The 23,434-nt window shown below is 38.6% G+C and overlaps 5 protein-coding genes across 5 annotated transcripts; 2 read left to right on the top strand and 3 right to left on the bottom strand.

Moving 5' to 3' along the window:
• Window positions 1-7,380: 7,380 nt before the first annotated feature.
• Window positions 7,381-7,755, bottom strand: LOC142242747 (histone H2B.1/H2B.2). Its single transcript, XM_075314305.1, has one exon. The coding sequence runs from the start codon at window positions 7,753-7,755 to the stop codon at window positions 7,381-7,383; it is 375 nt and encodes a 124-aa protein (XP_075170420.1).
• A 2,477-nt stretch (window positions 7,756-10,232) lies between these two features.
• LOC142242674 (histone H3) lies at window positions 10,233-10,643 on the top strand. Its single transcript, XM_075314236.1, has one exon. The coding sequence runs from the start codon at window positions 10,233-10,235 to the stop codon at window positions 10,641-10,643; it is 411 nt and encodes a 136-aa protein (XP_075170351.1).
• A 2,939-nt stretch (window positions 10,644-13,582) lies between these two features.
• On the bottom strand, window positions 13,583-13,957 carry LOC142242753 (histone H2B.1/H2B.2). Its single transcript, XM_075314310.1, has one exon. It carries the CDS (start codon window positions 13,955-13,957, stop codon window positions 13,583-13,585), a length of 375 nt encoding a protein of 124 aa, XP_075170425.1.
• A 2,477-nt stretch (window positions 13,958-16,434) lies between these two features.
• Window positions 16,435-16,845, top strand: LOC142242673 (histone H3). Its single transcript, XM_075314235.1, has one exon. It carries the CDS (start codon window positions 16,435-16,437, stop codon window positions 16,843-16,845), a length of 411 nt encoding a protein of 136 aa, XP_075170350.1.
• A 2,939-nt stretch (window positions 16,846-19,784) lies between these two features.
• LOC142242755 (histone H2B.1/H2B.2) lies at window positions 19,785-20,159 on the bottom strand. Its single transcript, XM_075314312.1, has one exon. The coding sequence runs from the start codon at window positions 20,157-20,159 to the stop codon at window positions 19,785-19,787; it is 375 nt and encodes a 124-aa protein (XP_075170427.1).
• Between the last annotated feature and the right edge of the window lie 3,275 nt (window positions 20,160-23,434).

The raw sequence follows: 23,434 nt of genomic DNA, 5'->3' as shown, positions 1-23,434 counted from the left end.
GATTTGCCGACGGCATTTTGTATTTTCAAAATCTATAAAGAAAAACTGATTAATTGGCTTGTGATTTGCCGACGGCATTTGTGTTTAGTGATTTGCCGACGGCATTTTGTATTTTCAAAATCAAAAAAGAAAAACTGAATAATTGGCTTGTGATTTGCCGACGGCATTTGTGATTGGTGATTTGCCGACGGCATTTTGTATTTTCAAAATCAAACAAGAAAAACTGAATAATTGGCTTATGATTTGCCGACGGCATTTGTGATTGGTGATTTGCCGACGGCATTTTGTATTTTCGAAATCGAAAAGAAAAACTGAATAATTGGCTTGTGATTTGCCGACGGCATTTTGGATTTTCAAAAAATTTCAAAATCAAAAAGAAAAACTGAAAAACTGAAAAAAATAAAAATAAAAGAACTGAATAATTGTGTTGTAATTTTGCCGACGGCATTTGTGTATTGTGCTTTGCCGACGGCATTTTGTATTTTCAAAAACTTAAGAAAATTGAACATTGGATTTGTGATTTTACCGACGGCACCTGTGAAGTGTGTTTTGCCGACGGCATTTTTTATTTTTCAAAAACTGGAAAAAAGATAAAGAAAAAGAAACTGAATATTTGGCTTGTTGTTTTGCCGACGGCATTTGTGAAGTGTGTTTTGCCGACGGCAATTGTACTTTCAAAGGAAAGACAAGAAACCTGAACTTTTGGTTTATGATTTTGCCGACGGCATTTGTGTAGTGTGTTTTGCCGACGGCATTTTTATTATCAAAGACTTAAGACATAAACGCCTTATGATAAAGACTTTTTCGAGCCTTAAAAAGGTGAGAATTGCATAGAAGGCTGAAATCTTGCTGAATTACTATATCTTCATAAGGGCATATGTGGGAACGTTATATTACCCACTTTTTATGCCCGAACACCTGTGAAATCGCTAAAATATAGTAAATTTTTTGCGATTCTCGGAAATGAGTGTCAGGGGAAGGCCTGATAGTGAAGGAGACGATGGGAGCCCGTACAGAGGCCCCAAGAAACCGACTTTTGATGGCGATATTGATGTATATGCCCGCATCGATGATCTTAGTCGCCAAGTTAGAGAGCTACTGGGCCGTGAAGAGAGCTACAAACGAGTAGTAGCATCGCTTCAGGCCGAACTGGCTATGTATAAAGAGTCCAATGCCAATATTGCCGAGGCTATGGAGGTTAATGCTGACACACCGCCAGTGCAGCAAAACGTGGAAAAAATGCCGATTCCACGAATCCGTGTAATTGAGGGTAATTCAGGTGCAGTTGGCAAGAAGCCCATACAACTGCCGGAGGAAGGTCCATCAACATCGGAAGCGGCCAAAAATAAAGAAAAAGCGAAGAAGAAGAAGAAGAGAAACCTAACCTTTTCGGTTGTGCAAGCGGAGGCAAAGAAGGATGACCCCGTGCGTGAGACACCAAAGGGAGAAGAAGTGCAGGCAACGACTAGAGGAGATGAGGGTAAGTCGATACCAGCGATATCTGCATATTCTGATAATGTAAGAGAGCTAGCAATGAAAGTTAGGGAATGCTTAGGGCATGATGCATACTCTATTTCACTTGTTAATCGAAGACTGACTAGATTCCAGGTTCGTTCGGTGGGTGACCACGACAGACTTAAGGGACTATTTAGAGATGGGGGGATACATTTCTTCACGCATTATCCTAAGGGGGGGCACCTTATTCTGCTGTTATGGAGGGGGTACCTGATACTTATACCATAGATGAGGTCAAGGGGGATTTTGAGAAACTTTTTAGTAAGACTGGACTTGGCATTACTATTCGACGAGTGGTCAAGCTAGGCGGGTCCAAATGGATTATTGTTATTGAGCACGGTTCGGACATCGATTCTTTCTACAGGATTAAGACGGTTCTGAACTTTCGGGTCAAACTTAGGAGGGACAGGATGAAGACGCTGACGCAATGCTATAATTGCCAGCGCTACGGGCATGTTGCTGCCAATTGCGGCATGGGGTTTAGATGCGTTAAATGTGGTGGCGGTCACGGGCCGGGTAATTGTGTGATTCCGAGCGGGCCGACTGCTCCACGGGGGGCGCCGGTTATTGATCCGATTTCTGGGGAGACGGTGATGCGTCCGGAGTTTTCGTATGGATGTGCGAATTGTGGTGTTGAGGGCCATGCGGCCAGCTCGCAGGAGTGTCCTGTGAGACGCGCTCTTCTGGCTCGGAAGAGGGAGGAGTCGGCTAGGAGGGCCGCTCCTCGCGCCCCGGTTTCGGCGGTGGCTGCTCGGGGGGTTCGGGCGGGGGTTTCTTATGCTTCTGCTGTTTCCTCGGGGGGTTCGACGGGACATGGGGGCGGGGTGGCGACCCCCGCTGTTTCCTTTTCTTCTGCGCCTGCGTCCCAGGGGACGGCGGGTTTGTTTGCATCCTTTGGCGAGGAGTGCCGTCGTGCATTTGGCAAGGATTTTCTGGAGTGTGCGACGAGACTACGTCGGCACAAGTCGGTTATTGGGGAGTTGGTTGGTAAGGGTGATATAGCTGCGGCTATGTTATTTGTTTTGGATTGTCTTGATGACTAAGATAATATTTTGCAACGTTAATTCGGTGGTCTCTCTCCATAAGAGGCATTACCTGGGTATATTTTTGGGGCGACATGATCCGGACATTATGCTTATGGCGGAGCATAGGCTCACTACGAGACATAGATTTGAGATGCGGGGTTATTTGACGTTTGTACAGTATAGGGAGGATCGCGCTGGCGGGGGGACGGCCATTATGGTCAGGGATACCTTCAGATGTGACAGGGTTCATCTTGACTCTGGCGGGATAGAGAGCTGCTGCGTTAGGGTTCATAGGAGTGGGAGACCACCTTTGTTTGTGGTCTCTATGTACTGTAGGCCGGGGACTATTTTTGATGTCTCGCATCTTGAGGGTTTGGGTACTTTGGCCTCTGAGGGGGAGGTCATCCTGGGCGCCGATTTGAATGCTAGACATGTGGAATGGGGAGGAGGGGCAACCTGCGGGAGGGGCAGGATTGTGCAGGGGTTTCTGACGGGGTGCCCTGATCTCGGGGTGGTGCCCACTAGCGGTCCCACTAGGGTTGGTGTTGGTTCTGCTTCTTATATTGACATTTGCATTGCCTCTCCTGGCTTGACTGTCCGTAGGGACAATGACGGGGGTATACGGACCTTGTCTTACGAATCGGACCATAGGGCGCTTGAAATCCTAATGACTGACGTTGGGAATTTTGAGCGCAGAAGTAGGGAACTGACTTTTGACTATAGTAAGATGGACGGACACAGACTTAACCGGGAACTGGCGGTGGGTCTTTCAAATTGTAAGCTTCCGTCTGATAGGAATGTCTCACGCTTGGAGATCGATGAGTGCATCAATTCCATGAGCGAGGCATTCAAATCGGCTATGGAGGCTTCAATTCCAAAGATACATACAGGTCCCAGGGGTCTGAAAAAGCTGCCCCACGACATTCTGGATCTCATTAGACAGAAGAAGCGTCTTCGGCGCGTCTTCTATCGGACGGGGGATCCAGAACGTTATGGCCAGCTTAGGGCCGACATTAGGAATTTGGATAGGATAATTCAGGAGAGGATTCGCAATTTCGAGCAGGATTGCTTCGCGACGCATCTGAGGGGAATTAGGGTTGACTCAAGGGTATATTCTAGGGTGAGGGCTGCGGCCGGCGTTAGGGCTAGGCCGCCTATGGCTGATTTGGTTGGGGGTGATGGGGTCATTTTGGGCGAGGACGGGCTGAAGGCTGAGGCGCTGGCGGAGACGATCCAGGGCACTCAGCCTGGGACTAGGACTGGGGATTCTGATTTCGACGAGGTGGTGGACAGGGAGGTGGCCGGACTTTGCGATGGGTCGCCATTGGTGACTTTTTCGGGTGGATTGTCTGCGGATGGGGCACCTAGGGGGGACGTTGGTGCGTGGCGCTCTTGCGGTTTTGTGACGGCTGAGGATGTGGCCTTGGCGCTACGGACGAGACGCAACTGCAAGTCCAGTGGGGGTGATGGCGTGCCTGAATTTGTTTTGAGGGCAACGGACAGACATACGTGGGGTTTTCTGGCTGTGTTGTTTAACCACTGCCTAAATGTGGGATACTTTCCGAAGGCTTGGAAGATAGCAATTACGGTTCCTATCTTGAAGCCAGGAAAGGACCCCACAGATAGGAGTAGTTATAGACCGATCAGCCTTTTGTCGTCCTTTGGGAAGCTTCTCGAGTATTTTGTCTTGGCGGGTATTAAGGAGACCATCGAGGATAGGGATATTCTTCCGGACTGCCAATTTGGCTTTAGGGAGGGTCTCTCGACATCACATGCCTTGATGGTGCTTGGTGACTATATTACTCGGGGGCTGAACGGACGTAGGGTGACGATAGCGGCTAGTCTGGATTTCTCGCGGGCCTTCGATAATGTCTGGCAGGGGGCTGTGGTTTATAAGATGCGGCGCTTGGGGTTCAGTTTCGGCTTATGCAGGATGGTGGCCGATTTTCTTAGGGGTAGGTCTTTTATGGTGAGAGTGGGGGGCTCACTCTCCGGGTGTAGGGATGTCTTTGCGGGGGTTCCGCAGGGGTCGTTATTGGGCCCAGTTCTATTCAATATCTTTCTGAGCGATTTGCCTCAGCCGACAACTGGCGACCTTCTCCTGGTGTACGCTGATGATATACTCGTTGCTGCATCAGGAGTGGCCGCTAGTACGGTAAATGAAAGGTTGAATAGATACCTGGGGGTGCTGGCGGACTATTTTGCGCATTGGAGATTGGATCTTAATGTGGACAAATGCGAAGGTATTATCTTCAAGGGCAAGAGAAGGCTTCTGTTCCCCAGTTCTAGGGGTTTCAGACCTTGTCTCGTCATTGGAGATCGGCCAATTCGCATTAGTGACCACATTAAGTATCTAGGAGTAGTTTTCCATGGTGACTTTAGGTTCTCTAGACATATTGATTACCTTCTGGCTAAGTCAAAGAAAATTTTCTGGGGCTACCAGAAAGTCTTCCGTATGTCGGGGGGCCTCAGCACGGAGGTGAAACTACTCCTCTACAGACAGGTGGTCAGGCCGATAGCGTCTTATGCTTTTCCGGTATGGTGGGGGGTGACTTCCGCCCAGATGGAGAGGCTGAGGAGGTGGGAGAGAAGGGTACTCTCGTCGTGTTTGGGCATGTTTCCCGTTAGGGCTGGGGACGGCACGTGGAGGAGGCCGCCTTGTAGGGAGATTTATAGGGCCGCAGATATGGAGAGAATCGATGTCTTTCTAGTTAGGTTGGCGCTTGGCTTCCTCGGGAACTCGTCTAGCTTGGCCAATAGACTGGTGAGTAGGGCACTCGTACGGGATTTCGACGTCGACAGGGTGGTCTATCCACCACCAGTGGCATTGCTAGCTCTCCATGAGCAGGATAGACTATTTAGGGACCAGAATCTTCGATTTTACCACAGAAGATTAGGATCGCTGGATATCGACGACGTGGTGTATATTGTAGATCAGTGACCTATTGGTCACATCACCTTTGTAAATATTTCTGTAAATAGTTAGTCTTAAGTTTTATGTATATACATTTTCCCTTAGTTTTAGATTTCATTTTCTTTTTGTTTTCATTATTTAATTTTCTTTTAATTTTCCTTAATTTTCTCCCGCACAAAAATGTACATGGAATCCTTTTTTAATTACCTATTTTTAGGAATAATATTGTTATAGTTTTTAAGTCAATGTAAAGAGAGGCCAAGTACGCTTGAGTCTATGTACTGTATTAATGAAAAAGACCTAGATGATATAAGATAGTTAGGTATTATATTACAATAATTACAAATGTTATGTATATAGTTAATGGTAAAAATAAAAAATATTGTTTCACTCGGTAAAATATTGTTTCAAAAAAAATATTGTTCGAACGGTAAAAATCATATATAATAAACGTACACGCGTGTTAGTGTATATTAGTGCTTGAAGTGAATCAAAGTGAAAAACAAAAACATGTCTGACGCCGCCGTAGTTGAAGCCACCGCATCTCCAGTTGCCGCTGTTGAGAAAAAGGCACCTAAAAAAGCTGCTGCCAAGGCAAAGAAGCCCTCTGCTGCCCCATCTCATCCACCAACCCAACAAATGGTCGATGCTGCCATCAAAACATTGAAAGAACGTGGTGGTTCATCATTGCCTGCCATCAAGAAATATTTGGCCAGCACCTACAAAGTTGATGCCCAAAAATTGGCTCCCTTCATCAAGAAGTATTTGAAAGGCGCTGTTGCCAGTGGAAAATTGATCCAAACTAAAGGTAAGGGTGCATCTGGTTCATTTAAAATGTCTAAAGCAATGAGCGCCGAAAAGAAGAAGGCCCCAGCTGGTGATAAGAAAAAGAAGGCTGCCGCACCCAAAAAGGCCAGTGGAGAAAAGAAGGCTGCTGCAAAGAAACCTTCTGCCGCTAAGAAGACAGCAGAAAAGAAGAAGACCGAAAAGGCTAAGGCTAAAACTGCCAAAAAGACCGGTACAGTTAAAGCTAAACCAGCAAAAACCGCCGCCAAGGCCAAGGCCTCCGCCACAAAACCAAAAGCACCCAAGGCAAAAACAGTAGCAGCAGCCAAACCCAAAAAGGCTGCCAAGAAACCAGCTGCTAAAAAAGCCGCCGCCAAGAAGTAAATTTTCTATTTCATGGCAGAATGATTATTTTCGATATTCGAAAGCAGTTTATCTAACAGCCCTTTTCAGGGCTACAAAATATCTTTGAAAAAGAGAACAAATTTTATGCAAACAATTTTGTTTTGTTACCTAATTTTTATTTAAATAAATATACATTGTACTTAATCTATTTTTCACGGTAAAATTGAAATTTATAATCACATGTTTTATGGGAATTTTTCCAAAACTGGATTAGCCAATTGGGATGTGGTAATAAACCACAGCAATTAGAATTCTAGAAAAAAAGGTTTCATGTACCTACGCATAGAGTCATCATCAAAACTCACACACACACACACATCCTTTAACTCTACGCCATTTACAGTAATGCATACGATCAATGTAATAAAGTCTTTTACTCTGAGAAAAATATTATAGCGACGTTATTATAATGAAGAAAAATAAAAAGAAGAAATATTGAAGAAACAGTAATGAAATGCCAAATTAGAATTTTAATAGAAGTTAGACATAGTAATGAAATGCCATAATAGAATTTTAATAAAATGAAGATTACAACATTGAATTTTTCTTAGTTGAAAAATCAATTATTTCTTATTATTCGATGGAAGATGTATTTTTTTTTTTTATTGAAATAAAATAAAGATATTTTGTTTTTAGTTGATCAACAAAGAAAATCTCTTTTTTAATGATTTTTGTGGCCCTGAAAAGGGCCTTTGATGGTGGAGGAAATAAATTTTCGACGAAATATAAAGCCATTTACTTGGAGCTGGTGTACTTAGTAACGGCTTTGGTACCTTCACTGACAGCGTGCTTAGCCAATTCACCGGGCAATAATAGACGAACGGCAGTTTGGATTTCCCGACTGGTGATGGTGGAACGCTTGTTGTAGTGAGCCAAACGAGAGGCTTCGGCGGCAATACGTTCGAAGATATCATTAACGAAACTGTTCATGATGCTCATTGCCTTTGAAGAGATACCAGTATCGGGATGTACTTGCTTCAACACTTTGTAAATGTAGATGGCATAACTCTCCTTACGCTTGGTGCGTCTCTTGGTCTTGTCACCCTTTGTGATGTTCTTTTGGGCTTTGCCGGCCTTCTTTGCTGCTTTACCACTGGCTTTTGGAGGCATTTTCACTATTTTTTTTTTCACACAAACACTGTTTACACTGTTCAAAAGAGAATTTTGTGTGTGCGCAGCGATGAGCACACATTTGTACCATTTCGTGGACAAGATATTCAGGTAGCGGAAAACGAGCCTCTTCGTGCAGCAAAACAACCCTCAAATGTATTAAATAGCTCGAACGAAAAGTATATAAAGAACTGACAACTAGTTAAACGCTATCATTAGTGTTTTGTGAAGTGAAGTGAAAAAGAAAAAACAATTGAAACATGTCTGGACGCGGTAAAGGTGGCAAAGTTAAGGGAAAGGCAAAGTCTCGTTCCAATCGTGCTGGGCTTCAATTCCCCGTCGGTCGTATTCATCGTCTTTTGCGCAAAGGCAACTATGCTGAGCGTGTTGGTGCTGGAGCTCCAGTTTACTTGGCTGCTGTGATGGAATACTTGGCCGCTGAAGTTCTTGAATTGGCTGGTAACGCTGCTCGTGACAACAAAAAGACAAGAATTATCCCTCGTCACTTGCAATTGGCTATCCGTAATGACGAAGAATTGAACAAATTGTTGTCCGGTGTCACCATTGCTCAAGGTGGTGTATTGCCAAACATCCAAGCTGTTCTCTTGCCCAAGAAGACCGAAAAGAAGGCTTAAATTATCTACAAGAAAATGTAAATACAGACCATCGTATCTCTATCAAACAACAATCCGTCCTTTTCAGGACGACAAAACATTTTTAAAAAGAGAAAAAATATTTTCAAACAATATAATTTCATACATACTTTCTTTCTGTAACAATAAAATTTACTATAAAAAAATTTATATGAAGATATTCATCTGTCATGGCATCGAAAAATTTCGCCACTTCATATTTTCATTTTGTTCCTATCTAATGCCATTTATTCCTAAAGGTGAGTACTATGTTCGAGTTTTTCACCAAAACACTAAATTAAAAGTGCAAAAATATATATGAAGACGATAACATTTTTATCAAGTCTCTTCAAATTATGGATGGAAAGGATCCAATGTATTGATTGCGAACCATTTAATATTTCAAAATTAATTGATTAAAAAAAGTAACCGTGAAAATAAGCTGGTTTTCAGCTTGAAAACTGAACATAGTACTCAGCTTAATATCGAAAAACAACAAATTCCCACCAATTTCATTAAGAGAGCATTCGTTTTCTGAGCCGAAGTGTTTTAATTTTCATCTGTATCAACCCTGATTATTTACTACATATGTATCTTTTGTATGCTTTGGCAAAGCCGAAGTCTAGTAGGATCGTAAGTGTTCGTAACTTCTAGCGGGAAGTTGCAAATAGTTGATGACAGAGAAAGCTGTTTGTATCAATACATACATAACTGATTTCTGCAAAAAGAGAGTAAGAACGTCACGCAAAAGAACAAATGACACTAGGATCGAGTACAGTGCAACATAGAATCATTTTCTTTGATTTCTGCAAAAAGAGAGTAAGAGAATCATAGAATCATTTTCTTTGGGGAATGGGACGAGAAATGACATATAGAGAATTGCATATATGTTTCGTATGTATTACATTCGTAGTGTTTTTCTTTTGTAGCGTATGTCATGTTTTTCAGAAAAATAGCATAGTAGTCGCCTTTGGTAAGTCCATACATAATTGTTTCATTGGGTTAGTAACAATGTTTTGCCGACGGCAAACCAAATGTTTGTAATTTTATTTAAACCAAGTAAATTTAAAATTTTATTATTAAAATAATTAAATAAATTTGTAACAAGATGATCTCTTTTGTAAATATATTTTGTGGTCCTGAAAAGGACCGATTGTTTTTGTATTAAAGTATTTAAATATTCTCCAAATAGCGTCAAGAAAATGTTTAACCGCCGAAACCGTACAAAGTGCGGCCTTGTCTCTTCAAAGCGTAGACGACATCCATAGCGGTGACGGTTTTACGCTTAGCATGTTCGGTGTAGGTGACAGCATCACGAATAACGTTTTCCAAAAACACCTTGAGGACACCACGGGTTTCTTCGTATATCAATCCAGAGATACGTTTTACACCGCCACGACGAGCCAAACGTCTGATTGCAGGCTTGGTAATACCTTGGATGTTATCACGCAACACTTTACGATGACGTTTAGCGCCACCTTTTCCCAAGCCTTTGCCACCTTTACCACGACCAGTCATTTTTCACTTTTAAATTTCACTTCACGAATGATGCACAAGAACTAATACTGTTCCAGCCTCATTTCGCTTCTATTTATACAAAAATGCCCTGAAATGCTTACTAATATTAATGACACGATCTACCCTCGGGTTCGTTCGTGTATACTTCGTGTTTATACAGGCAGCTGTAAGATACAATATTTCAATCTTTCCCTACACACACCCTTAACTAACAGTTTGCGCGCTCAATTTTTCTATAAATATGCGCGTTCATGCTCGGCACACAAGTAATAACGTTTTGACAGTGTTTGTGTTCATATCTTGTGAAGTGAAGAATTAAAGTGAAAAATGGCTCGTACCAAGCAAACTGCCCGTAAATCTACCGGTGGCAAAGCCCCTCGTAAGCAATTGGCTACTAAAGCTGCTCGTAAGAGTGCCCCAGCCACCGGCGGTGTCAAGAAGCCCCATCGTTTCCGCCCTGGTACCGTTGCTTTGCGTGAAATCCGTCGTTACCAAAAGAGCACAGAATTGTTGATCCGCAAATTGCCTTTCCAACGTTTGGTTCGTGAAATTGCCCAAGATTTCAAAACTGACTTGCGTTTCCAGAGTTCTGCTGTCATGGCCTTGCAAGAAGCTAGCGAAGCCTACTTGGTTGGTCTATTCGAAGATACCAACTTGTGCGCTATCCATGCTAAGCGTGTCACCATCATGCCCAAGGATATCCAATTGGCCAGACGTATTCGTGGAGAACGTGCTTAAATTTTTGACATATTAAAAGCCAACTTTTTTTACAAAAACAATCGGTCCTTTTCAGGACCACAATATTTTTATAAAAAGAGAAAATTTTTTTTCAATACTTTACAGTTGACAAGAATTTATTCTTTATTATTTGATATCAATAAACTATATTGCATTTGTGTTTTTTTTTTTTTTTGTATTAGGTTGGATATGAAGGGAATGTTGTTATATGATGTAGATTTTGCTTTCCAATGGTTTTACATTTTTTCGTACTCATTCACAATTTCCATTTTTTCGTACTCATTCACAATTTATTTTCTATTAATTTATTTTTTCAAAAGAAGAAAAGATATAAGTAGGAGGATTTGTTTCTTATTTTCATCTAATGCTACATTCAATGCGGCAAACATTTTATGAAATATTTTCTAACCCTATATGGCAAACTTTTCGTAACAAATCGGAGATTATTTTTGAATTTTCTAGGGTGTTTATTGTTTATATATTTCCTAAAGTCGTTAGACTTAAATTTATTCCCTCTGCTGTTATAATTCTTTTAGTTTTTTTTTTGCGAAATTTTATATCAAAAATAGCCAATTACTTTACTTCTTTGGCTAGAGGTGGTATATCAGCTATGGCAAATTTTTATTCATAGTATTTCGATTTAAAATTTTGTTAAAATGGTATTATAATCCGACATGTATTTTTTCTACGATGTTTTAATATTTTTCATATATACATTTCATTTCTTTTGCAAATATTTTAATTTTATGGTTTCAACTATATTCAACATTGTTAACATCGCTGTACATGATATACCACACCTTCACGATTATTTTAACTTTTCGTTACAATTTGACACTTTTTATTAATAATGTTATATTTTAGTATAAATGTGTGATTTCTATTATATTTTTGAATGAAAATTTCCTAAAACATTTTTAGTTTTGAGCTTTGAAATTAATTTGCAGAAAAACTTTTATTCATGGAAAATATCCCAATATGATGAATTCCACTGTCATAGACGACATAATATAATTGAATATTTTACCATGAAAACTATGCAAATTGTATAATTTTTTCGTATTTCTTTAAAGAAAACATATCAAGATTCCCTATAATTTTTTTATTTTATACAATTTTCAATAAAAATAGTAAAATTTATATAATTTAGTTGGAAATTTATGATGACACTTTTATAAACTTACAACTCAAAAGATTATAATACTCTAGCCCTTCAATATTATTAATTGAAATTCTTTTTGTCATTTAGGTGGATATCTCTACTAGAGAAATGTGATAAATTCCAATTAAATATATTTACTATGTCATCATAAATTTAATTATTCTATCAAAACTTTTGTGAAAAAATTTATTCTCTTCCACACAAGAATTCACAAAATTTCGTAGCTGACTACTATGTACTTCTCATAATTCCGATGTACCCAAGAATAGCTAGTTCGAACGGTAAAAATCATATATAATAAACGTACACGCGTGTTAGTGTATATTAGTGCTTGAAGTGAATCAAAGTGAAAAACAAAAACATGTCTGACGCCGCCGTAGTTGAAGCCACCGCATCTCCAGTTGCCGCTGTTGAGAAAAAGGCACCTAAAAAAGCTGCTGCCAAGGCAAAGAAGCCCTCTGCTGCCCCATCTCATCCACCAACCCAACAAATGGTCGATGCTGCCATCAAAACATTGAAAGAACGTGGTGGTTCATCATTGCCTGCCATCAAGAAATATTTGGCCAGCACCTACAAAGTTGATGCCCAAAAATTGGCTCCCTTCATCAAGAAGTATTTGAAAGGCGCTGTTGCCAGTGGAAAATTGATCCAAACTAAAGGTAAGGGTGCATCTGGTTCATTTAAAATGTCTAAAGCAATGAGCGCCGAAAAGAAGAAGGCCCCAGCTGGTGATAAGAAAAAGAAGGCTGCCGCACCCAAAAAGGCCAGTGGAGAAAAGAAGGCTGCTGCAAAGAAACCTTCTGCCGCTAAGAAGACAGCAGAAAAGAAGAAGACCGAAAAGGCTAAGGCTAAAACTGCCAAAAAGACCGGTACAGTTAAAGCTAAACCAGCAAAAACCGCCGCCAAGGCCAAGGCCTCCGCCACAAAACCAAAAGCACCCAAGGCAAAAACAGTAGCAGCAGCCAAACCCAAAAAGGCTGCCAAGAAACCAGCTGCTAAAAAAGCCGCCGCCAAGAAGTAAATTTTCTATTTCATGGCAGAATGATTATTTTCGATATTCGAAAGCAGTTTATCTAACAGCCCTTTTCAGGGCTACAAAATATCTTTGAAAAAGAGAACAAATTTTATGCAAACAATTTTGTTTTGTTACCTAATTTTTATTTAAATAAATATACATTGTACTTAATCTATTTTTCACGGTAAAATTGAAATTTATAATCACATGTTTTATGGGAATTTTTCCAAAACTGGATTAGCCAATTGGGATGTGGTAATAAACCACAGCAATTAGAATTCTAGAAAAAAAGGTTTCATGTACCTACGCATAGAGTCATCATCAAAACTCACACACACACACACATCCTTTAACTCTACGCCATTTACAGTAATGCATACGATCAATGTAATAAAGTCTTTTACTCTGAGAAAAATATTATAGCGACGTTATTATAATGAAGAAAAATAAAAAGAAGAAATATTGAAGAAACAGTAATGAAATGCCAAATTAGAATTTTAATAGAAGTTAGACATAGTAATGAAATGCCATAATAGAATTTTAATAAAATGAAGATTACAACATTGAATTTTTCTTAGTTGAAAAATCAATTATTTCTTATTATTCGATGGAAGATGTATTTTTTTTTTTTATTGAAATAAAATAAAGATATTTTGTTTTTAGTTGATCAACAAAGAAAATCTCTTTTTTAATGATTTTTGTGGCCCTGAAAAGGGCCTTTGATGGTGGAGGAAATAAATTTTCGACGAAATATAAAGCCATTTACTTGGAGCTGGTGTACTTAGTAACGGCTTTGGTACCTTCACTGACAGCGTGCTTAGCCAATTCACCGGGCAATAATAGACGAACGGCAGTTTGGATTTCCCGACTGGTGATGGTGGAACGCTTGTTGTAGTGAGCCAAACGAGAGGCTTCGGCGGCAATACGTTCGAAGATATCATTAACGAAACTGTTCATGATGCTCATTGCCTTTGAAGAGATACCAGTATCGGGATGTACTTGCTTCAACACTTTGTAAATGTAGATGGCATAACTCTCCTTACGCTTGGTGCGTCTCTTGGTCTTGTCACCCTTTGTGATGTTCTTTTGGGCTTTGCCGGCCTTCTTTGCTGCTTTACCACTGGCTTTTGGAGGCATTTTCACTATTTTTTTTTTCACACAAACACTGTTTACACTGTTCAAAAGAGAATTTTGTGTGTGCGCAGCGATGAGCACACATTTGTACCATTTCGTGGACAAGATATTCAGGTAGCGGAAAACGAGCCTCTTCGTGCAGCAAAACAACCCTCAAATGTATTAAATAGCTCGAACGAAAAGTATATAAAGAACTGACAACTAGTTAAACGCTATCATTAGTGTTTTGTGAAGTGAAGTGAAAAAGAAAAAACAATTGAAACATGTCTGGACGCGGTAAAGGTGGCAAAGTTAAGGGAAAGGCAAAGTCTCGTTCCAATCGTGCTGGGCTTCAATTCCCCGTCGGTCGTATTCATCGTCTTTTGCGCAAAGGCAACTATGCTGAGCGTGTTGGTGCTGGAGCTCCAGTTTACTTGGCTGCTGTGATGGAATACTTGGCCGCTGAAGTTCTTGAATTGGCTGGTAACGCTGCTCGTGACAACAAAAAGACAAGAATTATCCCTCGTCACTTGCAATTGGCTATCCGTAATGACGAAGAATTGAACAAATTGTTGTCCGGTGTCACCATTGCTCAAGGTGGTGTATTGCCAAACATCCAAGCTGTTCTCTTGCCCAAGAAGACCGAAAAGAAGGCTTAAATTATCTACAAGAAAATGTAAATACAGACCATCGTATCTCTATCAAACAACAATCCGTCCTTTTCAGGACGACAAAACATTTTTAAAAAGAGAAAAAATATTTTCAAACAATATAATTTCATACATACTTTCTTTCTGTAACAATAAAATTTACTATAAAAAAATTTATATGAAGATATTCATCTGTCATGGCATCGAAAAATTTCGCCACTTCATATTTTCATTTTGTTCCTATCTAATGCCATTTATTCCTAAAGGTGAGTACTATGTTCGAGTTTTTCACCAAAACACTAAATTAAAAGTGCAAAAATATATATGAAGACGATAACATTTTTATCAAGTCTCTTCAAATTATGGATGGAAAGGATCCAATGTATTGATTGCGAACCATTTAATATTTCAAAATTAATTGATTAAAAAAAGTAACCGTGAAAATAAGCTGGTTTTCAGCTTGAAAACTGAACATAGTACTCAGCTTAATATCGAAAAACAACAAATTCCCACCAATTTCATTAAGAGAGCATTCGTTTTCTGAGCCGAAGTGTTTTAATTTTCATCTGTATCAACCCTGATTATTTACTACATATGTATCTTTTGTATGCTTTGGCAAAGCCGAAGTCTAGTAGGATCGTAAGTGTTCGTAACTTCTAGCGGGAAGTTGCAAATAGTTGATGACAGAGAAAGCTGTTTGTATCAATACATACATAACTGATTTCTGCAAAAAGAGAGTAAGAACGTCACGCAAAAGAACAAATGACACTAGGATCGAGTACAGTGCAACATAGAATCATTTTCTTTGATTTCTGCAAAAAGAGAGTAAGAGAATCATAGAATCATTTTCTTTGGGGAATGGGACGAGAAATGACATATAGAGAATTGCATATATGTTTCGTATGTATTACATTCGTAGTGTTTTTCTTTTGTAGCGTATGTCATGTTTTTCAGAAAAATAGCATAGTAGTCGCCTTTGGTAAGTCCATACATAATTGTTTCATTGGGTTAGTAACAATGTTTTGCCGACGGCAAACCAAATGTTTGTAATTTTATTTAAACCAAGTAAATTTAAAATTTTATTATTAAAATAATTAAATAAATTTGTAACAAGATGATCTCTTTTGTAAATATATTTTGTGGTCCTGAAAAGGACCGATTGTTTTTGTATTAAAGTATTTAAATATTCTCCAAATAGCGTCAAGAAAATGTTTAACCGCCGAAACCGTACAAAGTGCGGCCTTGTCTCTTCAAAGCGTAGACGACATCCATAGCGGTGACGGTTTTACGCTTAGCATGTTCGGTGTAGGTGACAGCATCACGAATAACGTTTTCCAAAAACACCTTGAGGACACCACGGGTTTCTTCGTATATCAATCCAGAGATACGTTTTACACCGCCACGACGAGCCAAACGTCTGATTGCAGGCTTGGTAATACCTTGGATGTTATCACGCAACACTTTACGATGACGTTTAGCGCCACCTTTTCCCAAGCCTTTGCCACCTTTACCACGACCAGTCATTTTTCACTTTTAAATTTCACTTCACGAATGATGCACAAGAACTAATACTGTTCCAGCCTCATTTCGCTTCTATTTATACAAAAATGCCCTGAAATGCTTACTAATATTAATGACACGATCTACCCTCGGGTTCGTTCGTGTATACTTCGTGTTTATACAGGCAGCTGTAAGATACAATATTTCAATCTTTCCCTACACACACCCTTAACTAACAGTTTGCGCGCTCAATTTTTCTATAAATATGCGCGTTCATGCTCGGCACACAAGTAATAACGTTTTGACAGTGTTTGTGTTCATATCTTGTGAAGTGAAGAATTAAAGTGAAAAATGGCTCGTACCAAGCAAACTGCCCGTAAATCTACCGGTGGCAAAGCCCCTCGTAAGCAATTGGCTACTAAAGCTGCTCGTAAGAGTGCCCCAGCCACCGGCGGTGTCAAGAAGCCCCATCGTTTCCGCCCTGGTACCGTTGCTTTGCGTGAAATCCGTCGTTACCAAAAGAGCACAGAATTGTTGATCCGCAAATTGCCTTTCCAACGTTTGGTTCGTGAAATTGCCCAAGATTTCAAAACTGACTTGCGTTTCCAGAGTTCTGCTGTCATGGCCTTGCAAGAAGCTAGCGAAGCCTACTTGGTTGGTCTATTCGAAGATACCAACTTGTGCGCTATCCATGCTAAGCGTGTCACCATCATGCCCAAGGATATCCAATTGGCCAGACGTATTCGTGGAGAACGTGCTTAAATTTTTGACATATTAAAAGCCAACTTTTTTTACAAAAACAATCGGTCCTTTTCAGGACCACAATATTTTTATAAAAAGAGAAAATTTTTTTTCAATACTTTACAGTTGACAAGAATTTATTCTTTATTATTTGATATCAATAAACTATATTGCATTTGTGTTTTTTTTTTTTTTTGTATTAGGTTGGATATGAAGGGAATGTTGTTATATGATGTAGATTTTGCTTTCCAATGGTTTTACATTTTTTCGTACTCATTCACAATTTCCATTTTTTCGTACTCATTCACAATTTATTTTCTATTAATTTATTTTTTCAAAAGAAGAAAAGATATAAGTAGGAGGATTTGTTTCTTATTTTCATCTAATGCTACATTCAATGCGGCAAACATTTTATGAAATATTTTCTAACCCTATATGGCAAACTTTTCGTAACAAATCGGAGATTATTTTTGAATTTTCTAGGGTGTTTATTGTTTATATATTTCCTAAAGTCGTTAGACTTAAATTTATTCCCTCTGCTGTTATAATTCTTTTAGTTTTTTTTTTGCGAAATTTTATATCAAAAATAGCCAATTACTTTACTTCTTTGGCTAGAGGTGGTATATCAGCTATGGCAAATTTTTATTCATAGTATTTCGATTTAAAATTTTGTTAAAATGGTATTATAATCCGACATGTATTTTTTCTACGATGTTTTAATATTTTTCATATATACATTTCATTTCTTTTGCAAATATTTTAATTTTATGGTTTCAACTATATTCAACATTGTTAACATCGCTGTACATGATATACCACACCTTCACGATTATTTTAACTTTTCGTTACAATTTGACACTTTTTATTAATAATGTTATATTTTAGTATAAATGTGTGATTTCTATTATATTTTTGAATGAAAATTTCCTAAAACATTTTTAGTTTTGAGCTTTGAAATTAATTTGCAGAAAAACTTTTATTCATGGAAAATATCCCAATATGATGAATTCCACTGTCATAGACGACATAATATAATTGAATATTTTACCATGAAAACTATGCAAATTGTATAATTTTTTCGTATTTCTTTAAAGAAAACATATCAAGATTCCCTATAATTTTTTTATTTTATACAATTTTCAATAAAAATAGTAAAATTTATATAATTTAGTTGGAAATTTATGATGACACTTTTATAAACTTACAACTCAAAAGATTATAATACTCTAGCCCTTCAATATTATTAATTGAAATTCTTTTTGTCATTTAGGTGGATATCTCTACTAGAGAAATGTGATAAATTCCAATTAAATATATTTACTATGTCATCATAAATTTAATTATTCTATCAAAACTTTTGTGAAAAAATTTATTCTCTTCCACACAAGAATTCACAAAATTTCGTAGCTGACTACTATGTACTTCTCATAATTCCGATGTACCCAAGAATAGCTAGTTCGAACGGTAAAAATCATATATAATAAACGTACACGCGTGTTAGTGTATATTAGTGCTTGAAGTGAATCAAAGTGAAAAACAAAAACATGTCTGACGCCGCCGTAGTTGAAGCCACCGCATCTCCAGTTGCCGCTGTTGAGAAAAAGGCACCTAAAAAAGCTGCTGCCAAGGCAAAGAAGCCCTCTGCTGCCCCATCTCATCCACCAACCCAACAAATGGTCGATGCTGCCATCAAAACATTGAAAGAACGTGGTGGTTCATCATTGCCTGCCATCAAGAAATATTTGGCCAGCACCTACAAAGTTGATGCCCAAAAATTGGCTCCCTTCATCAAGAAGTATTTGAAAGGCGCTGTTGCCAGTGGAAAATTGATCCAAACTAAAGGTAAGGGTGCATCTGGTTCATTTAAAATGTCTAAAGCAATGAGCGCCGAAAAGAAGAAGGCCCCAGCTGGTGATAAGAAAAAGAAGGCTGCCGCACCCAAAAAGGCCAGTGGAGAAAAGAAGGCTGCTGCAAAGAAACCTTCTGCCGCTAAGAAGACAGCAGAAAAGAAGAAGACCGAAAAGGCTAAGGCTAAAACTGCCAAAAAGACCGGTACAGTTAAAGCTAAACCAGCAAAAACCGCCGCCAAGGCCAAGGCCTCCGCCACAAAACCAAAAGCACCCAAGGCAAAAACAGTAGCAGCAGCCAAACCCAAAAAGGCTGCCAAGAAACCAGCTGCTAAAAAAGCCGCCGCCAAGAAGTAAATTTTCTATTTCATGGCAGAATGATTATTTTCGATATTCGAAAGCAGTTTATCTAACAGCCCTTTTCAGGGCTACAAAATATCTTTGAAAAAGAGAACAAATTTTATGCAAACAATTTTGTTTTGTTACCTAATTTTTATTTAAATAAATATACATTGTACTTAATCTATTTTTCACGGTAAAATTGAAATTTATAATCACATGTTTTATGGGAATTTTTCCAAAACTGGATTAGCCAATTGGGATGTGGTAATAAACCACAGCAATTAGAATTCTAGAAAAAAAGGTTTCATGTACCTACGCATAGAGTCATCATCAAAACTCACACACACACACACATCCTTTAACTCTACGCCATTTACAGTAATGCATACGATCAATGTAATAAAGTCTTTTACTCTGAGAAAAATATTATAGCGACGTTATTATAATGAAGAAAAATAAAAAGAAGAAATATTGAAGAAACAGTAATGAAATGCCAAATTAGAATTTTAATAGAAGTTAGACATAGTAATGAAATGCCATAATAGAATTTTAATAAAATGAAGATTACAACATTGAATTTTTCTTAGTTGAAAAATCAATTATTTCTTATTATTCGATGGAAGATGTATTTTTTTTTTTTATTGAAATAAAATAAAGATATTTTGTTTTTAGTTGATCAACAAAGAAAATCTCTTTTTTAATGATTTTTGTGGCCCTGAAAAGGGCCTTTGATGGTGGAGGAAATAAATTTTCGACGAAATATAAAGCCATTTACTTGGAGCTGGTGTACTTAGTAACGGCTTTGGTACCTTCACTGACAGCGTGCTTAGCCAATTCACCGGGCAATAATAGACGAACGGCAGTTTGGATTTCCCGACTGGTGATGGTGGAACGCTTGTTGTAGTGAGCCAAACGAGAGGCTTCGGCGGCAATACGTTCGAAGATATCATTAACGAAACTGTTCATGATGCTCATTGCCTTTGAAGAGATACCAGTATCGGGATGTACTTGCTTCAACACTTTGTAAATGTAGATGGCATAACTCTCCTTACGCTTGGTGCGTCTCTTGGTCTTGTCACCCTTTGTGATGTTCTTTTGGGCTTTGCCGGCCTTCTTTGCTGCTTTACCACTGGCTTTTGGAGGCATTTTCACTATTTTTTTTTTCACACAAACACTGTTTACACTGTTCAAAAGAGAATTTTGTGTGTGCGCAGCGATGAGCACACATTTGTACCATTTCGTGGACAAGATATTCAGGTAGCGGAAAACGAGCCTCTTCGTGCAGCAAAACAACCCTCAAATGTATTAAATAGCTCGAACGAAAAGTATATAAAGAACTGACAACTAGTTAAACGCTATCATTAGTGTTTTGTGAAGTGAAGTGAAAAAGAAAAAACAATTGAAACATGTCTGGACGCGGTAAAGGTGGCAAAGTTAAGGGAAAGGCAAAGTCTCGTTCCAATCGTGCTGGGCTTCAATTCCCCGTCGGTCGTATTCATCGTCTTTTGCGCAAAGGCAACTATGCTGAGCGTGTTGGTGCTGGAGCTCCAGTTTACTTGGCTGCTGTGATGGAATACTTGGCCGCTGAAGTTCTTGAATTGGCTGGTAACGCTGCTCGTGACAACAAAAAGACAAGAATTATCCCTCGTCACTTGCAATTGGCTATCCGTAATGACGAAGAATTGAACAAATTGTTGTCCGGTGTCACCATTGCTCAAGGTGGTGTATTGCCAAACATCCAAGCTGTTCTCTTGCCCAAGAAGACCGAAAAGAAGGCTTAAATTATCTACAAGAAAATGTAAATACAGACCATCGTATCTCTATCAAACAACAATCCGTCCTTTTCAGGACGACAAAACATTTTTAAAAAGAGAAAAAATATTTTCAAACAATATAATTTCATACATACTTTCTTTCTGTAACAATAAAATTTACTATAAAAAAATTTATATGAAGATATTCATCTGTCATGGCATCGAAAAATTTCGCCACTTCATATTTTCATTTTGTTCCTATCTAATGCCATTTATTCCTAAAGGTGAGTACTATGTTCGAGTTTTTCACCAAAACACTAAATTAAAAGTGCAAAAATATATATGAAGACGATAACATTTTTATCAAGTCTCTTCAAATTATGGATGGAAAGGATCCAATGTATTGATTGCGAACCATTTAATATTTCAAAATTAATTGATTAAAAAAAGTAACCGTGAAAATAAGCTGGTTTTCAGCTTGAAAACTGAACATAGTACTCAGCTTAATATCGAAAAACAACAAATTCCCACCAATTTCATTAAGAGAGCATTCGTTTTCTGAGCCGAAGTGTTTTAATTTTCATCTGTATCAACCCTGATTATTTACTACATATGTATCTTTTGTATGCTTTGGCAAAGCCGAAGTCTAGTAGGATCGTAAGTGTTCGTAACTTCTAGCGGGAAGTTGCAAATAGTTGATGACAGAGAAAGCTGTTTGTATCAATACATACATAACTGATTTCTGCAAAAAGAGAGTAAGAACGTCACGCAAAAGAACAAATGACACTAGGATCGAGTACAGTGCAACATAGAATCATTTTCTTTGATTTCTGCAAAAAGAGAGTAAGAGAATCATAGAATCATTTTCTTTGGGGAATGGGACGAGAAATGACATATAGAGAATTGCATATATGTTTCGTATGTATTACATTCGTAGTGTTTTTCTTTTGTAGCGTATGTCATGTTTTTCAGAAAAATAGCATAGTAGTCGCCTTTGGTAAGTCCATACATAATTGTTTCATTGGGTTAGTAACAATGTTTTGCCGACGGCAAACCAAATGTTTGTAATTTTATTTAAACCAAGTAAATTTAAAATTTTATTATTAAAATAATTAAATAAATTTGTAACAAGATGATCTCTTTTGTAAATATATTTTGTGGTCCTGAAAAGGACCGATTGTTTTTGTATTAAAGTATTTAAATATTCTCCAAATAGCGTCAAGAAAATGTTTAACCGCCGAAACCGTACAAAGTGCGGCCTTGTCTCTTCAAAGCGTAGACGACATCCATAGCGGTGACGGTTTTACGCTTAGCATGTTCGGTGTAGGTGACAGCATCACGAATAACGTTTTCCAAAAACACCTTGAGGACACCACGGGTTTCTTCGTATATCAATCCAGAGATACGTTTTACACCGCCACGACGAGCCAAACGTCTGATTGCAGGCTTGGTAATACCTTGGATGTTATCACGCAACACTTTACGATGACGTTTAGCGCCACCTTTTCCCAAGCCTTTGCCACCTTTACCACGACCAGTCATTTTTCACTTTTAAATTTCACTTCACGAATGATGCACAAGAACTAATACTGTTCCAGCCTCATTTCGCTTCTATTTATACAAAAATGCCCTGAAATGCTTACTAATATTAATGACACGATCTACCCTCGGGTTCGTTCGTGTATACTTCGTGTTTATACAGGCAGCTGTAAGATACAATATTTCAATCTTTCCCTACACACACCCTTAACTAACAGTTTGCGCGCTCAATTTTTCTATAAATATGCGCGTTCATGCTCGGCACACAAGTAATAACGTTTTGACAGTGTTTGTGTTCATATCTTGTGAAGTGAAGAATTAAAGTGAGAAGTGTCTACCAAGCAAACTGCTGTTTTCCCGTCGGCTTTTTAGTTTGGCGGATTGGTAATTTTACCGACGGCTTTTTTTAATAAGCTTGGCAGTTTTTTGGTGTTTTGCCGACGGAACTATCACTTCACTGTAACACTAGTTTGAAGCAGAAATTTAATCTCAGTGAGCTTGAAACAAAATTAAATCTCAAATTGGTGGCTAAATTTGGTTAGCTTACCTCGATTTTTGAGAAGCCGAAATCGAAATAGTAGGCAGCAAAATTTGTCAAAATCACTCACCTTACCAGCGATTTTGAGAAGCGGAAGACGATATAGTAGGCAGCAAAAATTGTGCAAAATATTGTACCTTACTAGCGATTGTGAGAAGCCGAAATCGAAATAGTAGGCAGCAAAAATCTCACACCCTACCTGTAAAAGTGAGATTTGCATAGTAGGCAGCAAAAATCAAATATTGAAATTTTCAATAATTTGAAAGATTTTCCAGTGACTACATTGAATGGTGGACGCGAGGAAGCCATTCAAGTAGTCACAATGAGTGAAAGTCAAAGACTTGGTGGAAAAGTCAGTGAGGCGAAGATGACTGGTGAGGCTAGTAGCCAATTATCTGACACTAGCCTTAATAATGAGGAGGCACGCAATAGAGAGCGTGAGAGGCGTAAACGCAAAAAGAAGTCGAGTGGGCGAGATTCGCCATACGAGAATTTGCGTTTGCAGCTAGCAGTTGAGAAGCTCAATGGTACCATTAGCGAACTAAATGGAACCATTTCAATGCTGGTCGAAGAAAATAACAGACTGAGAG

This window comes from Haematobia irritans, unplaced genomic scaffold (assembly GCF_050003625.1).
Source record: "Haematobia irritans isolate KBUSLIRL unplaced genomic scaffold, ASM5000362v1 scaffold_6, whole genome shotgun sequence".
NCBI lineage: Eukaryota > Metazoa > Arthropoda > Insecta > Diptera > Muscidae > Haematobia > Haematobia irritans.
Note: the sequence above shows the minus strand (reverse complement) of the source record. Positions and strands in the feature narration are given on the sequence as shown.

Excerpts from the sequence above, each read along its gene's own strand:
- LOC142242673 (XM_075314235.1), top strand. The coding sequence starts at position 16,435 with ATGGCTCGTACCAAGCAAACTGCCCGTAAATCTACCGGTGGCAAAGCC.
- LOC142242674 (XM_075314236.1), top strand. The coding sequence starts at position 10,233 with ATGGCTCGTACCAAGCAAACTGCCCGTAAATCTACCGGTGGCAAAGCC.
- LOC142242753 (XM_075314310.1), bottom strand. The coding sequence starts at position 13,957 with ATGCCTCCAAAAGCCAGTGGTAAAGCAGCAAAGAAGGCCGGCAAAGCC.
- LOC142242755 (XM_075314312.1), bottom strand. The coding sequence starts at position 20,159 with ATGCCTCCAAAAGCCAGTGGTAAAGCAGCAAAGAAGGCCGGCAAAGCC.
- LOC142242747 (XM_075314305.1), bottom strand. The coding sequence starts at position 7,755 with ATGCCTCCAAAAGCCAGTGGTAAAGCAGCAAAGAAGGCCGGCAAAGCC.